The sequence below is a fragment of the Vulpes lagopus genome, chromosome 19, assembly GCF_018345385.1.
Source record: "Vulpes lagopus strain Blue_001 chromosome 19, ASM1834538v1, whole genome shotgun sequence".
Classification (NCBI taxonomy): Eukaryota; Metazoa; Chordata; class Mammalia; order Carnivora; family Canidae; genus Vulpes; species Vulpes lagopus.
In genome coordinates, this window is record NC_054842.1 from 14777781 (window position 1) to 14795326 (window position 17546).

At 37.3% G+C, this 17546-nt stretch overlaps 1 protein-coding gene across 21 annotated transcripts in view; it reads right to left on the reverse strand.

Annotated features, from left to right (window-relative positions):
* RBMS3 (RNA binding motif single stranded interacting protein 3) overlaps positions 1-17546 on the reverse strand; it is a 1727904-nt gene that overhangs the window by 42842 nt on the left and 1667516 nt on the right. For 17 of the 21 annotated variants that reach the window (XM_041733599.1, XM_041733601.1, XM_041733598.1 and 14 more), the window contains one exon: positions 16399-16446. The exons of the other annotated variants lie outside the window; for them this stretch is intronic. In XM_041733599.1, the coding sequence (XP_041589533.1) occupies positions 16399-16446 (48 nt within the window). The remainder of the gene's footprint in view (positions 1-16398; positions 16447-17546) is intronic. 21 annotated transcript variants of the gene reach the window in all.

Here is a 17546-nt window from a genome sequence, read left to right on the forward strand (position 1 = left end):
GACCCCACCAAAAAGGAGAATTACAGACCAATATCCCTGATGAACATGGATGCAAAAATTCTCAACAAGATACTAGCCAATAGGATCCAACAACACATTAAGAAAATTATTCACCATGACCAAGTAGGATTTATCCCTGGGACACAAGGCTGGTTCAACACTCGTAAAACCATCAATGTGATTCATCATATCAGCAAGAGAAAAACCAAGAACCATATGATACTCTCATTAGATGCAGAGAAAGCATTTGACAAAATACAGCATCCATTCCTGATCAAAACCCTTCAGAGTATTGGGATAGAGGGAACTTTCCTCGACATCTTAAAAGCCATCTACGAAAAGCCCACAGCAAATATCATTCTCAATGGGGAAGCACTGGGAGCCTTTCCCCTAAGATCAGGAACAAGACAGGGATGTCCACTCTCACCACTGCTGTTCAACATCGTTCTGGAAGTCCTCGCCTCAGCAATCAGACAACAAAAAGACATTAAAGGCATTCAAATTGGCAAAGAAGAAGTCAAACTCTCCCTCTTCGCCGATGACATGATACTCTACATAGAAAACCCAAAAGCCTCCACCCCAAGATTGCTAGAACTCATACAGCAATTTGGTAGCGTGGCAGGATACAAAATCAATGCCCAGAAATCAATGGCATTTCTATACAGTAACAATGAGACTGAAGAAAGAGAAATTAAGGAGTCAATCCCATTTATAATTGCACCCAAAAGCGTAAGATACCTAGGAATAAACCTAACCAAAGAGGTAAAAGATCTATACCCTAAAAACTATAGAACACTTCTGAAAGAAATTGAGGAAGACACAAAGAGATGGAAAAATATTCCATGCTCATGGATTGGCAGAATTAATATTGTAAAAATGTCAATGTTACCCAGGGCAATTTATACGTTTAATGAAATCCCTATCAAAATACCATGGACTTTCTTCAGAGAGTTAGAACAAATTATTTTAAGATTTGTGTGGAATCAGAAAAGACCCCGAATAGCCAGGGGAATTTTAAAAAAGAAAACCATAGCTGGGGGCATCACAATGCCAGATTTCAGGCTGTACTACAAAGCTGTGGTCATCAAGACAGTGTGGTACTGGCACAAAAACAGACACATAGATCAATGGAACAGAATAGAGAACCCAGAAGGGGACCCTGAAATGTACGGTCATCTAATATTCGATAAAGGAGGAAAGACTATCCATTGGAAGAAAGACAGTCTCTTCAATAAATGGTGCTGGGAAAATTGGACATCCACATGCAGAAGAATGAAACTGGACCACTCTCTTTCACCATACACAAAGATAAACTCAAAATGGATGAAAGATCTAAATGTGAGACAAGATTCCATCAAAATCCTAGAGGAGAACACAGGCAACACCCTTTTTGAACTTGGCCACAGTAACTTCTTGCAAGATACATCCACAAAGGCAAAAGAAACAAAAGCAAAAATGAACTATTGGGACTTCATCAAGATAAGAAGCTTTTGCACAGCAAAGGATACAGTCAACAAAACTAAAAGACAACCTACAGAATGGGAGAAGATATTTGCAAATGACATATCAGATAAAGGGCTAGTTTCCAAAATCTATAAAGAACTTATTAAACTCAGCACCAAAGAAACAAACAATCCAATCATGAAATGGGCAAAAGACATGAAGAGAAATCTCACAGAGGAAGACATGGACATGGCCAACATGCACATGAGAAAATGCTCTGCATCACTTGCCATCAGGGAAATACAAATCAAAACCACAATGAGATACCACCTCACACCAGTGAGAATGGGGAAAATTAACAAGGCAGGAAACAACAAATGTTGGAGAGGATGCGGAGAAAAGGGAACCCTCTTACACTGTTGGTGGGAATGTGAACTGGTGCAGCCACTCTGGAAAACTGTGTGGAGGTTCCTCAAAGAGTTAAAAATAGACCTGCCCTACGACCCAGCAATTGCACTGTTGGGGATTTACCCCAAAGATTCAGATGCAATGAAACGTCGGGACACCTGCACCCCGATGTTTCTATCAGCAATGGCCACAATAGCCAAACTGTGGAAGGAGCCTCGGTGTCCATCGAAAGATGAATGGATAAAGAAGATGTGGTTTATGTATACAATGGAATATTACTCAGCAATTAGAAACGACAAATACCCACCATTTGCTTCAACGTGGATGGAACTGGAGGGTATTATGCTGAGTGAAATAAGTCAATCGGAGAAGGACAAACAGTGTATGTTCTCATTCATTTGGGGAATATGAATAATGGTGAAAGGGAATATAAAGGAAGGGAGAAGAAATGTTGGGAAATATCAGGAAGGGAGACAGAACATAAAGACTCCTAACTCGGGGAAACGAACTAGGGGTGGTGGAAGGGGAGGAGGGCGGGTGTTGGAGGGGAAGGGGTGACGGGCACTGAGGTGGACACTTGACGGGATGAGCACTGGGTGTTTTTCTGTATGTTGGTAAATTGAACACCAATAAAAATTAATTAAAAAAAAATGTCTGAGATTTGAAGCACAGTATCTTGGAAGAAAAATGACTTGTCAGTTTATAAGAGATGTCCTATTTTACTTCAAGCTCAGTTGAGTATTAAATCATATGATTCTCACCCAAAAGGAAGAGCTATGTTCCAAGTCACTATCAAAGACCATAACAATCCTAAACTCATAAATACACTTAATGTTAAAAATCTTATCTTTGAGATACAATGCTAAGAGTGGTTTGCTTGAACTCTAGGGAAGTCTGTGGGAGCAAGTAGATGAGGAAATATTATGAGGCTTGAATTATGAATATAAAGTCTGGGCTTCAGCAGGCCAGCCAAGAGTGGTGGAAGCAGAAGGGAGACTTATGGGAGGTATCTAGAAACAAATGCATGGATCTCAGAGGATGCGATAAGCAATAGAGATATGGAGGCCATGTATATGATGGTTAAAGCTGATGAACCAGATGACTTCTCTGGGGATAAGAACAAAGAAAAGCAAAATGCCCTAACACCAGCACCCTAGGAAATGAGATAGAATGGACCTTCACCTTTTGTTTTTGTTTTTGTTTAAGCAGAGGAATAAATCATCAATGGATAGGTATATGTTGAAGAAGGTGGGTGTAGGAACACTAATGTAAGAACATCAGAGGTTAAGACATAAACAAGAACATAGAAAGAAGGGTTAACATTGATAAAGAGAAGGCCAGGACTTGACAAAATACAGGAAGAAGAGAGGAAGAATGAAGAAATAGATATTTGAAGTAAAGAGAAAACATTTGTGGGAGATCAGATCAAATATGGTGTCTATCTTCTCATAATGGAGGAGGTAGCTATCTTCTGAGTATAAATGGCAAGACTTGGGTTTGGAACTTGAGAAGGTCAAAAAGTTTAAAATAGCTGATGGAACACAAATATGGGTGGGGGTTTGAGCTGAGTTTGTAAAGAATCATTTTGTAGAGGACACACAAACTTCTTCACTGGATGGTTGTGACAATCAAATGTAACCAGTAAATCCACATAAAGTACTTAGCACATCAACTTGAACATAAGGTACTCTTTTTGTGCATAGATTCATTTTTAGTTTAGGAATACTGTCCATATACACTCAATGCTTATGATAAATAAAACAGAATTTGAGCTATCCCATGTTTGCATTGACTTTTGATCAAGGCCATTGAATATTCTGTTATATTTTTATCAGGCAACATTATAATTGCCCTTTAGATAAGGAAAGAATTTATGGAAATCTTTCAAATGATCTTTAATTAGCTGGTAGCTATTAGCAAGGTCATAGTATTCCCAATTAAACAAATTTTAAGAATTACCAACAATTATCAGACAAGAAGAGTTGATGACTGGGGGATAAAAGAGAAAGGCAAGGGCATTTTGCAAACCTAAAAACAAACACCTCCCTTTTCTGTCTAACATGAGTGACTACTGCATCATTTCCAAGGGCAATTCTAGGTTTGCTTTGTTCCTCTCACTTACTAGACAATACTAAGACATTAAGTGAGGTTGCCCCTCACTTCCTGACAGTACACAATGCAGAAAACTATCACTTCCTGAAGCCCTTCCCAAAGACATACTGTACAAGTTCAAATCCTGTAAGTCCATCCAAAATCCCTCCTCTGAGATGCTCTGTGGCTCACCTGCAACATCTTCCTTTGTTTTTCAAGCTAGTAAAGCTAATTTTATTTGACTATAGTTGGTCTCTGGTCTTCTTTGGCTAGTAGGCTTTAATCTTCCAGAAGAAATATCTCAAAAATCTCAATGATTTTTTTAAACCAACTCTATATATTTGATTTGCTAAAGTAACTGCTCAATTATGAATGAAATTCCCATTTCCTGAATCTGGAGTCCTGTGCTTTCCCAGATCTGAGTCTCTTGGGCAGAGTGCTGGATGCAAAGCAGGCACATAACGTAATTAAATTTATGCCTTATAGGGACCTGCAATCCATTACCCTGAATCCAACATGATTTTGCTGCCAGCTGAAATATGTCTGTTGCATGTAAATTAAAGGGCACCATTGTTTTAAAATCTTTTCAACTTTTTGTTTTTCATTTTTTAAGGAAACTTGATGGGAAGCTATTATAGTTTTTGATATGTACTACCTAGGTCAGATAGCTGATGGCTTTGCAATCAATATTGTATCAAAGCTAAATCACAATGAGTACACCAAAGTGCACAGTTCAGACAAGTAAAAAATGACTGACCTGATAAGAAGTAATATACTGTTTGTGACATATTCCACATTATCTAAATGAATAATAGTAGTAGAAAAGAAGGATGTATAACCAGTATCTTAGGTGGCAAGCGGACTTTGAAAAGTTACCACCATGATTTTGGTAGGAATAAATATTTTGTGATCTGCAACTTGGGAAAACAAATTATCCACAAAAGCAGATTTTATTTTAAACATATATTTCAAAGGTGTACATATATTCACATATATTTGTATACACACATATACAATTGTATTTTATATATGTACATATATAAAACTTGTGGAAGTTAGACTTAATACCCACATGTAATTAAAGTATATTATATACGGTCCTAATTTCAAACATATTTTATCAATTCCATAAACCACAAGAGACTAGAATTCTCTCATTAAATAAACTAAGAAGATTTTAGGTTTTTCCAAGTGCTGCATACCAGGGACACATTATATCATTTGGAATGTGATTTCCATATGGACGATATTAAAAGCAGTGGTCAACTGGTTGTGGAGATGCACCTTCTGGTAGGGAGGTAATGAATTCACATAAAAAAAAATTAAGACTGACTTGAGGCTACAGAATTGCTCAAAAATTCTATGTCACTTTTATCAAGAAACAGTTTTCTTTTAATTCTACCATAAATGCCATAGTCTAACCGTTACAATCATCATTATCATCATCTTTATAGGAACACACTCATGTTTTCTGGGTCTATAAATATCTCCCCCATATTAGATATACTGAAAGACTGTGCTATTAACATTTCAGCAAATGATACAAATTGCAAAGCAACATCTTAAAAAGCTTAGAAAAAATTAAAAACACATATGGTATTCATGTAATGCACTCTCTTTGAGTGTTACATTCATGTTTAGGACTCAAAAATCAAAAAAATGGTTTCATTTTGTCACCCTTTCTACTTTGCGTTATGAGTATTATTTATTCATGTTGTTGAAAAAGCTTTAAATTTGATATATTATATTGATTCAACTAATAATATTATCACAGTTCAGACAATAGGGAAGAAATATAGTAAACTCCTTTACTATTTCTTCTGTTGTTAGATATTGGTTTTGAAAACTATTTTAAAGCAGCATTGGTTCAGTCAATCTCTTATGGCAAGTGTTAAGGTTAGTGATGCTTAAGGAAGTCCAACATACTTCCTTGAATGAAGGGAAAGGAAAAAAGAAAGCCCCAATTATTTCACATCTATTATGACTCAGGCATGTACGAGGTACTTTAGATATGTCATCTCAATCCTCATATAAGTACACACAGAGAGGTGTTAATGCACTATCTGTACTTAATGAGTAGAAAAGTAAGCTTCAGAAAATTTAAGTAAAATTTATTGTGAAATAATTATTAAATAGTTGAACCAGGAATCACATACACCTTCTTGACTCTGAAAGCCATTTCTAACTGTTAGGCCATACTTTTTCCTATTCAGAGTTGCATATGTGTGAATAAATGAAAACTGCCTGCTGGCCAATTTTTAGATCAGATCAACACATAATCACAATCATCTTTCATTTTATCTTGCCATTGAGACTTTATAGCACACAAACTTCCCTGAGCCCATTAGCATTTTTTCATTTATTTTTTTTAACCATAAAAATGAGAGCTTTTGTATTTCCAAGTCAAATCTGCGAAGGGTTTAAATAATTAAGCAGTATATTAAAAAGCACAATTAAAAAACACCAGCAAATCAATGAAGAGTTGAGAGCAATCAAGAGAACATGCCACTGGGAATGTTTGCAATGTACTGCATCTGACTCGAACTGTCCTGATAGCCAAGGCCAAAAGGGAAATAGATTAAGTTATGTACTTTAGAATGTCAGTTAAAAAGAAGGCTATCTGCTCATCTGGAGAGAAATACTTGCCGAGGCACTGAACTCAAGCAGCAATTCATCATTGGCTTCTTTATATAAGGAACATTGAGTAAAATAATGGACAATTACTTCCACTGTAGTGTCTCCAGAAAGCTAGTGATGTGGTTTAAGTGTCTGTGTCATGTGTCACCCCTTTAAGAAAGAAGAGGCTAAAACATTACATTTTAACACTGAGAAAGCATTTCTATAGGGATGTGCAATCATACGGTTCAGGTATTTTGCTTTCTGATAAACTAATTTAACACACAGAGTCTAGAGAAATGTTAGCACGTCTGTCAGGCTGTGTCTCTCTGGTATCAGACGTCTCAAGTCTGCCTCTGGCAAGTGCTGAATCATAGTCAGTTCAGGGTTGGATTCTCTGGCAGGAACCCCCATGCCTACTCTGTGCTTTTGATTAAAAAGGGAACCATGTGCTTTCAGGACCAGATGTGCTGATTCCTGCACATGACATTCGCTTCCTTTAAGATCGATCCTTGTCTTGAAAATGCTCTCTTCCTCAGCTGCCATTATAGAGGCAGTGCCATTGTCGATGGTTGGGGTACTAAGTGACACTGTACACTGTCGCTCTGGAGTGCTCTGAACCCATCGCTGCCACTCACTGAGGATTATGTTGCAAAAAGACGGCATTTTGCATGCTGCCTTTCCATGTCTGGTATGTCCTGCATCACCAAGTAGAATTTGCTCTGACCCTACCACAGAAGGGCAGTCCTATCTCCAGCCCTCCTAGGCCTGCCTTATGCAGTGCCAAGTCTTTAGATGAAACTAGGAAAGCGTCCCTTCACCTTGAGTGCAAAGTGGAATACAGTACTCAGAGAAGTGGTTACCCAGGGGGAAACAGAATAGCTAGCTAGTGCTGAAAGATAAAGAGTGACTTCAGTGGACCCCAATCAACCACAACGGCCATGAGAATACCAGTCTAGGTGGTGTGACAAAGATATAAATTATATTTTTTACTACAAATCCATCCCGATGACCTATCTCTTCTCTTTTCTATAAATTTCTAAAAGTACAGAATTCTAAAGCTGTCAAGAGTATATTAAACAGAATATATATTTAATTTTCCTGGTTGATAATCTGTCATTGCTGGTATATACAAATAAGTCCCAGAAAACCAACAGATGATGAGCATGTGAAAGATTTAAAAAATGTACTTAGAGTTTTAATACTTCAGTACCACAAACAATTATGCTGTACACACTAAAATATTAAGATGTCTCTCTCATTCTCTATCTCAACCTGTCCCACCTCTGCCTTTCTGATATTTCATATGCCTTTCATGAAGTAAAAAAAAAAAAACACAAAATGCCAGCTTTAAAATGAAATGTATTTTATGCTTATTATGATGTATTTAACTCGAAATACTTATAAAATCAATTGATTAGAGCAGGTGTGTAAACTATGTAACCCACCCAAATCTAGCTTGGTGCCCATTTTTATAAATAAAGTTTTAATGAGATACAGCCATGCTCATCTACATACACAGTCTGTGGCTGTTTTCACCCCTAAGGCAGAGTTGGGTAGCTATGATACACTGTATGGCCATCAAAGCCTAAAATATTTATAGTATGGACCTTTACAGAAAAAAACTGAATTAGAAGAGGAGGTATAAAATTTTGCATCCTTCTATCCCAAATCCCTTCATACATCCCAAACTGGACTAAATTAGTGATGTTTATATATCAGGACAGTCTATTTGCTTAAGCTCCTTTTGGTTATTGGGTACCTGAATAAAGCAACAGAAAATTGGGGCCCCACAGGAAAAGTCTTTAAGGCTTTATTTTTGTAACGTAGTGAACAATATAAATGCACTAGCAGGAACACAATAACAGCATGCCCATGCCTATTTGTCAAATACTCATACAAGTCTGTTCTGCAAACTACTTTTATGATATCTGTTGCATGCTATGTTATACGACAAGTCTTTACAACACCATGCTCTGTTTTTAGATTCAATGTTCTTTGTAGCAAATGGGTACATCTTTATTTTATACCATCTAGTCTTGGTTCCTTGTAGCACTGTAGGAAGTCATAAATATTAGCTGAATGAGTGAATAATAAGTAGAGCAAAACCTCCCTTATTAGAATTTATTGAAAGGAAACAATCAATTAGTGCATTTAAACAAATGCAATTTTGTAATTAAAATAGATGCACAATATTTGAGCAAATAAATGAAACTGATTTTCATGCATGGCTTGTAGGAACACATAACTCTATGTCAGGTCTTTTACAGTAAATACAATTTAATGGCTAATTGTTGCCAATTGGAGGTACTAATGGACCTAATTTTTAATTAAGAGATGGAAATCATTTGTAATTAGCTCATGGTATCCAGGAAAACAAATTTTATTTAGAGCTTGAAAAATGGTTTTGTTTTTTGAAATAGTTCAAACACGCCCTTGCCCCCAGTTAAGGGCTAGTTTTATAAAGTTATTCCTATCCAAGGAGAGGCAGTATAGAGGTAGGCTTCAACCAAATCTTTGGTGTAGCATCACCAATTCCTCCAATGCAAACTGATGTTACTGACTAGCAAAGAAGATGTGCAGCAAAAACTGCACACTCTTTTGGCAGGGAATTTGGTCTTAATCTAGGCCAAGTACCTCTGTGAAGGACTTCATTCTTATAGCATGACTCCTTGGCTAGAAATCTGACACTTAAGTATTGGACCACACTGAGTGTAACTCTATTGTGATTTACATATGCCTTTTCTGTGAAATCTCATTGTGAAATTATCCTGATAATGTTGACTATTCTCAACCTATTTTAGCTGGTGTGTAGGAAAGACATGACAGAAAATGCATGTATGTTCTGAAGTTCTATGGTTTCCTATCAAAGCATCTCTTTGGCTCCTTTTTATTTTTTCATTTTTCCCAAACACAGGTTGAGATTTTGAACTCTAAGTTTTTTAGAAAAGAAGAACGAATTTTGGTTCTACTTCAGTTCCCTGTCTATGGTAGTTTTTTGCTTGATTTCTTGATGATACCTATCAGGGATATTCAGCTCAGACCAACTGAGATAAAAAATCTGACAACAAATTATCAATAGTTTTCCCATGTTCCTCAAAAAATCCAACTGTGAATAGAAAAAAATGTTTTACTTGCCATTTTTTTCCATTTAAATTTCCCTAAAATTGGAGGATCTTTTAAAAAATTATAATTATAAGGGAAAAGAAACAATAAAAAGACAATAGGCTCTTGTGATTTTTGCATGAAAATATACTTAGTTCCAGGATTCTGTCTTCTGTCCTTAAAATAAGCTGGATAAGGTATAGCAGAGACTTTGAACAAGGTGAGGTGAGTCCTGTGAAATAAATCTAGGGCTCTTGTTTGTAAACTGTAGCCAGTCTTTTTGGATATCTTCAATCTTTCATACCCATATTCTTCCTGATTGATTGATTTATTTATTTATGATTTTATTTATTCATGAGACACACACACACACACACACACACACACACAGAGAGAGAGAGAGAGAGAGAGAGAGAGGCAGGGACACAGGGAGAGGGAGAAGCAGGCTCCATGCAGGGAGCTCGATGCGGGACTCGATCCAGGGACTCCAGCATCACACCCTGGGCCAAAGGCAGGCGCTAAACCACTGAGCCACCCAGGGATCCCGTTTTTTTAAATGTATTCACATGTTAACTATTTACCTTAAACATTTCCTAAGCAAAGTATCCCTTAAGCTATGTGCTTGATGAACTTACTCTATGTTCTTCAAATTCACATTGAAGTAACTAAGTACTAGAGTAAAAATAGCAAGTTTGAGTCCCTATGCTTCTAAAATCATTGGAAGTATTATGGTGATACACAAACCATGCCCTGAAAAACACTGATCTCATACAGGTTTCTGCAGTTAATCAGATCTATATTCCAAGTGTTCTGGAAAGAATTTTATTCTTAAAAATTCTGAAAGTCATTAGTGTGTGTCTAACATGTTCCAGAAATATGTTCTATCAGTTCTATCAGCGATCAGCTGACATCTTAATGTCAAAAAACAAATTTAAAAAATCCAGACATACAAAAATACACACTTGAACAGTGACCTCTTGAATTCATATTGCCTGATTTCCTTAACCTCTGTCACTTTCACCTCAAGTTCATCTTTTGGCCACCTGTTCTCATAACCTTGACTTTCCAAAGAACAGTTTATTATCCATAAATCTTAAACCTGAGTCTTCTATTCTGACTACTTGGTATATCTCACTGAGACCTCTGTTCTCTATAATCCCTGTTTCTCCCTCTCTCCCATCCCTGTGGGCCTCTTTTCTCTTTCTATTGACCTGGAAACTATAGTTTGTCACTCAATCACTCTCTTGCCAATATTCTCAGCACATATTGGCCTTTTTTTTCCACTTCAGTCAGTAAAATCTTAGCCCTGGATTAATGCACCTCTCTGCCTTCTTGGCTACTGGATCACTACAGCAGAAAATCAAACATCCTTACAGAATGGCATCACAAAAATCCATAATCTTTAGCTTCTAATGGACCTCCAGTACTGCCCCTCAAACTCTCTATGTATTGGTAGCTGGCTTTCTTACTCCACAGTTTTCCAAACCTCTGTTTTCCTTAAATCCTTTCCCATGCCATTTCCTAAATGCTCTCAGAAGACGCCACTTAATACTTCACATAAAAACAAATAGTACTTATCTCATTAAAAAAATCTCTTGATATTCTGTTTCTACATTTATAGATTTACACACACATACAACATGCCTTCCTCCTGTCTTCCCACATTCCCACAAGAGATGTCTGCCTTCCTCAATGACCTAGTTCTATCACTCATGGCTTCATGAATTACATCTTTAAACTTCAGAATGCTTTCCTGGCTCTTTCTGTCATGACCAAATATTTTCCATTTAAAGCATCTTAAAAATCAGAACAGCAATCAATTTTATTCTCCATTTGTTTTTAGTTTTATCCTCTCTACTCTTCAACGCCAAATCTGTCAAGTTTCTGGCACTTGTTGCATTTACTTTTGTACAGGATATTCACTGTCTACCTTTCCCCTTTATACCATCTCATCAAATTGATGAGTGAGCTCTGTGTAACTAAATCCAGTAATGTCTTTTAAGGATTTTTCTTAATGGAGCATCCTCTCTTCATATACATCCTTGCTTTGGCTTTGTTTGAAACCTCATAATCTTGGTTTTCCTCCCATGCCTATAGTTGTCTTCCCAATCTTCATCTTAGGTGCCTTTTCCTGCCCATTTTATACTATTTAAGGATCTGCCTACACCCTTCATTCTAAGAACATTCTCTGAATGACATGACTTAATTCCATGGCAATAACTCTAAAATTCTTTAGCTAAGAGCTGTCTTCTAAGTTCCAGACACACACATCCAAATATTTATTGATTATTTCCATTTGGATGCCTCATAGACATCTGAAGCTCAACATGTACAGTACTAAACTTAGTCTCTTTCCTGCCAACTTGATCCTCTGTCCTCTGGTTCAGATCTCACCAAATGACACCCCGGGCCACTGAGTTGCCAGGAACTTAAGGAACTACCGTTAACTCTTTTCTATCCTTCTATTCTGATAGCCAGTCATCACTTCAACACTATATCATAAGTTTGTCAACATTGCACTCTCATTTCCACAGCTTGAGCACATGCCAACTTCATTTTGTGCTTGGGTTCTTGAATTCTGGTCTCTGGTTTCCAGTTTTACGTCTCTTCAAAGCATTTACCATACTGTATCCAGGGTGGTCATGTCAGTCTCCAACTTAAAACCTTTTAGTGCTTATTGCCATCAGGATAGACCTCAAGTAATCATATCTGTTGATTTTGCTCCAGCTTATTCCTCCAGACTCATTTTCTCTACTCCCCATCTCTCTTTATGTGTCTCTGTGCCATTGGACCATTCATACCTCCTTGAATTTACTAACCTGCTACCATGAGCCTTTGTTTGTATATGCTGCCCCCTTGGTCTGAAACTTTCCTTCTCCAACTTTTTTTTTTACTTGGCTAATCCCCATGTCTCCTTATGTCTCCATTTAGAGGTTTATTCCACTTTTTCTGACTCCTCTATGTTGATTTTTTTTCTTTGTGCCACCATAGCACCTTGTAATAAGAATAATTAGGATAGTTGTTGTTAATAACATTTGAGCACTTCTTTTATGCCAGGATATGTTTTTTTTTTTTTTTTTTTTTTTTTTTTAAATTTTTTTTTATTTATTTATGATAGTCACAGAGAGAGAGAGAGAGAGGCAGAGACACAGGCGGAGGGAGAAGCAGGCTCCATGCACCGGGAGCCTGATGTGGGATTCGATCCCGGGTCTCCAGGATCGCGCCCTGGGCCAAAGGCAGGCGCCAAACCGCTGCGCCACCCAGGGATCCCCTCCAGGATCTGTTTTAAGTGGGCTATGTATCTTTTAAAAAATATTTTATTTATTTATTTTATTTTAGAGAGAGAGCAAGAGGGAAAAAGAGAGTGATACAATGGGAAGAGGGGCAAGGAGAGGGAGAAAGAGAATCTTAAGCAAGCTCCACATCCAGTGCAGAGCCCTACTCAAGGCTTGATCTCATAACCTTGAGATCTTGACCTTAGCTGAAACCAAGTCAGATGCTTAACTGACTGAGCTACCCAGGTGGTCCATGGACTATATATTTTAATACCCCTAATACTCGCAACAACTTTATGAGGTAACTATTATTATTTCCTCAGATAAGTAACAGAAGATACAGAGAAATAATTTTCCCAAGTTTCTATAACTAGTAACATAAGTAGATTCTTAATTTAGGTATTTATTGAAGAGTTTACAGACTTAAACATCACATATTTGTCTACGTGGAAACACTTTTAACACTGTGTCATAATCATCTGTTTGTACCTGAATTCCTACTTCAGCCCTAGGTTATTAGAAGGAAGCTGTATCCTCAGCACCCAACACAATCATGGCCACATAGTATGCTTCCAATAAATATTATTTGAATAAATAAAAGAACAAAGTGACCTGTGACTCAAAGAGGAAAGAGGCCTCCTCACCTAAAATCAGCTTTCCCTGACATAGCCTCAGTGTCTATATTGTCACCTTTAGTCCCAAGGATGCCAGGTGATTTGCTACTATCTAATCGCCCCATACATCATTATCTTCAAGAGTTTATATATCCTGTCCTATTCCCCTGATCTACCTTTGCCACTCTTGTCCAACTGCTAAAGTCCTATTCATCTTTCCAAATCCAGCTCAGAATTCACTTTATCACTGATCTTCCTTTTAGATTCTAGATTTTAGTTCTTCATACTTTATACATTTGAACATCACAAATAATGACAACAACATTAAATTAGACTATATATATATTTTTACCATTGGTCTATTTTTCTACTCATCTTTGTACCCCAAGTACTTGAGTGTAGTGCCTAGTGCTCAGAAGGTGTTCAATAAGTGTTTGATGGGTTGATTGAATGATATTAGGTTGGATTATGTCTCTGTAGATTACGAAGCAGACATCTTGAACTCAGATACATTATGACAATTTAGTCAGTTCCAACACTGGCAAAGAATTAATTACTATTTGAGTTGTCCAATCTGGGCATATTGGGAGATATGAGAAGAAAGTCTTATAACCCCTTTTCCTATTTTACTTCCCTGATTTGGTCAAGGGTTGTGCAAAGGAAACACTATCCAAAAGTCACTCACATTGTCCCCACCAGGATAGTTACCACACTTTTGGAAGGTTCTATTTTCATTTAGCTGTCTAAGATCTAAAAATGTCTATGAAACTGATAAAACGTCAAATCGCCAATCCCAACTTAGAAGAAGGAAGTGACTGTGACACTCCCACCTTGCCCCCATGTTATTTTTTCTGTTACTTCTATACTAGTCCCTTCTTTTGTACTCTACAGCTGGGATATTTATTTTAGTGATATTATATCTGACTTTTCTAACTACTCTATGTGATTATTTTTTGTTGTTGTTGTTCCTTAAGCACACACAAATTTGCTGGATTAAGTTTCTTAAAGCCCTACTTTGATCAAGTCATTTCTCTGCAGCAGAACTTTCAGCAGTACCTGTCTATGGAATTAAGCAGGAGCTCCGAGCAGCCAGATGTCCTGCCTCAATTGATTTGTGTAAAAGCCAGACCCTATGGCTGATATCTAGCAAGTGCTTTTGATGTTCCTTTTTGTTGTTGTTGTTCATTTGGTTCTCAAAAGTGAAATCAGGGGGATCCCTGGGTGGCTCAGCGGTTTAGCGCCTGCCTTTGGCCCAGGGCGTGATCCTGGAGACCCGGGATCGAATCCCACGTCGGGCTCCCGGCATGGAGCCTGCTTCTCCCTCCTCCTGTATCTCTGCCTCTCTCTCTCTCTCTCTCTCTCTCTCTGTCTATCATGAATAAATAAATAAATAAATAAATAAATAAATAAATAAATCTAAAAAAAAATTGAAATCAGGCAACCTGGCTGAAGGAAAGTTCCAGGTCTTTTGCTACGATTAATATAGCTGAATTAGCAAGAGTATAAGCCACATGTTAAACAAAGTCAAGGCTCTATGCACTGAACAAAGTATCTTCCCAGGGATCCCATATCCTACATGAAATAGGCACATTAAGATATGACACATAATACACTTTGGGAAAGGTGAGTGGTATTCCAATTAATGACAATTTGTAGAGATCTTCAAAAGGACCAAAGTAACTTCACAGCTGAAAGCTAGCTGATTGTTTCTCAACTGAACTTTTAAGATGAGTATTCAGCCATGAGCATAATTAAACAAGTCCACAAGACATGAGAAACAGATTACCCTTCAGATGCTGGGTCAGGCAAACCAGGTGGTCAAGAACACAGTGTTCTCTGTTTGAAAACCACGATTCAGTTGCTAGACTCTACTACCCCTTGGGCTCTTTCATTCTATTTCTGGCCTTTGTCTCTTGCTCTGTCACACCAATGCCCTTTTTGGTTTAGATTTTATGTCCTCATCATCTAACACATCAAAGGATCAAAGAGTTCAAAGCTCCTCAGGCTGCCAGTATTTTATTTAGTTAGGAAAATCAACAAAAATGAAAAAATTGTGCCCATTTTCCTCTTTGCAAAAAAACAAAATTCAAAATTAAGGTGATCTGTGCAGTTCAAAATAAAAACCAACCTCTTCATATACATATACCGTCTTACAAACTGCACCACTGAAGTTATTGAAACAATTTAAATATTGATAATTAAAATCCTCAAAATGCTAAAGCATTCTCAAATCCATCACTGCCACTTTGTTGTACAAATGGAACATTGGCAGCCTTTCTTTCAATATTCAAAATAGCATTTTTTTTGGAACAAATTTGAACTTTTGATTCATTCAACAAACAATTATATCAAGCACCTACTATGTGTCAGACACTACACTGGGTGCTGAGCAAGCAAAATGGAATGACTTTCTGATTTCAGAAGAATTCTGGTCTCTAAAGCAGTGCTTCTCAAACTATTTTTTTATTAATCTGTGCCCCTTTTTGATAAACATAAACATCCTTTTCCCACTTCCCAGAAATTCTGATGAATCTTTCTCATACTGAGAATCACTAATACACAGAACATAGACTCTATTTTCTGTGTATTCTTCACAGACCAAATAGCTTTGACCTTTCACTTTTTATTTCAAAAGCAACATACTTATTTTCCATACATAACACTGGATTGGAATTTTAAACATACTTTGAACCACATATGCTACCCTGTTGTCAATCCCAGAACTAACATTCAAATTCCTGTACCCAGTCCTATTGAGAATCACTGCTTTAAAGAGTTTTGGAGAAAACCAGCAACCTCCATCTCTCCCCTCCAATCAAATCTTAAAGGAATTAGAATTTTCCTACCTGACACAACAGCTGGTGGAGTATCATAATCCTGTCTTGGGACTGAATCTTTGAATGAAAAGAGCATGAGAAAGAATGCAATGAAGTACAAAAGAAAATAAAATAGACTCTTAGCTCTAAAAAGTGGAAGTGCCCACTATATGTCATATGGTTGCCTAAGCCCCCTGCCTTCAAACACTCAAGGCACTATGACCCCTAGTTTATAGTTGATACAATGGTCCCCAGTACTGCCACACGGTACATGTTGTTAGGTCCCCTGTGACTACTGGGGTACTACATTCTATTCTAGGATGCTTTCCTCTTCCTCAATCTGTCATCATTTTGGTTCCTCCATTGGGGAATCAATGTGAAATTTTCACCCTCTCTGGCTGACACAAATGTTCTAAAAGGCAGCCCATCTGGAAGGGGCCCAGAGCACAAAGTGAAATGAAATTCTGGAGAACAAAAGAAAGAACTAAACTTTTAAAAGAGATAAATGAAAAATTTGCATATTCCCACACTCTATGGAGACTGATATATTTTGAAACTAGAATTTCGTTAGTAATCACTCAGCTCTGGCTCTGATCCCGGTGGCTGTTGGACAAGGCCAAGGAGCATTGTGTGCTGGAATTGTGAGAGCAGAGATAAATAGAACAGAATCAATTCAACAGATGATTGCTGTCTTTTCCCAAAGTGTCATAGCACTGGAAGTGGCAAATAATAGGGAAAGGTTAATTTAAACTACATGGCATCCATTTCAAAATTTTGGGTTATGTGAAACCAAATATATCTGCTTTTTTAAAGATGAAACTTTGGTTTAATACAATTCCTTTAGCCAAGGATCTTAAAAAATAAAGAAGGATAAGGCCCCCTCTTCTAAAAATGGTAAGTTCTAATCTAGCCCCAACTCCCCTTAAAGGGGTAAATTGTGTAAAAGGGACCAGATTTTGCTCACATTCAAATAAACTGCCACAACATGATTAAATAGCTGCCTTGTGTGACCCTTTTTTTAGTCACATGACCATTATTTATTCAATTTTAAAAACTAAAACCTCAAACTTCATTTTCTCCCCTCCTTGATGACTTAATTTGTATATCACAAATTTCTCCATTTAATCTCCTTGCCGCAAAAGGACGATGTTACTCCCTCTCTCATGAGCAAATAGCAT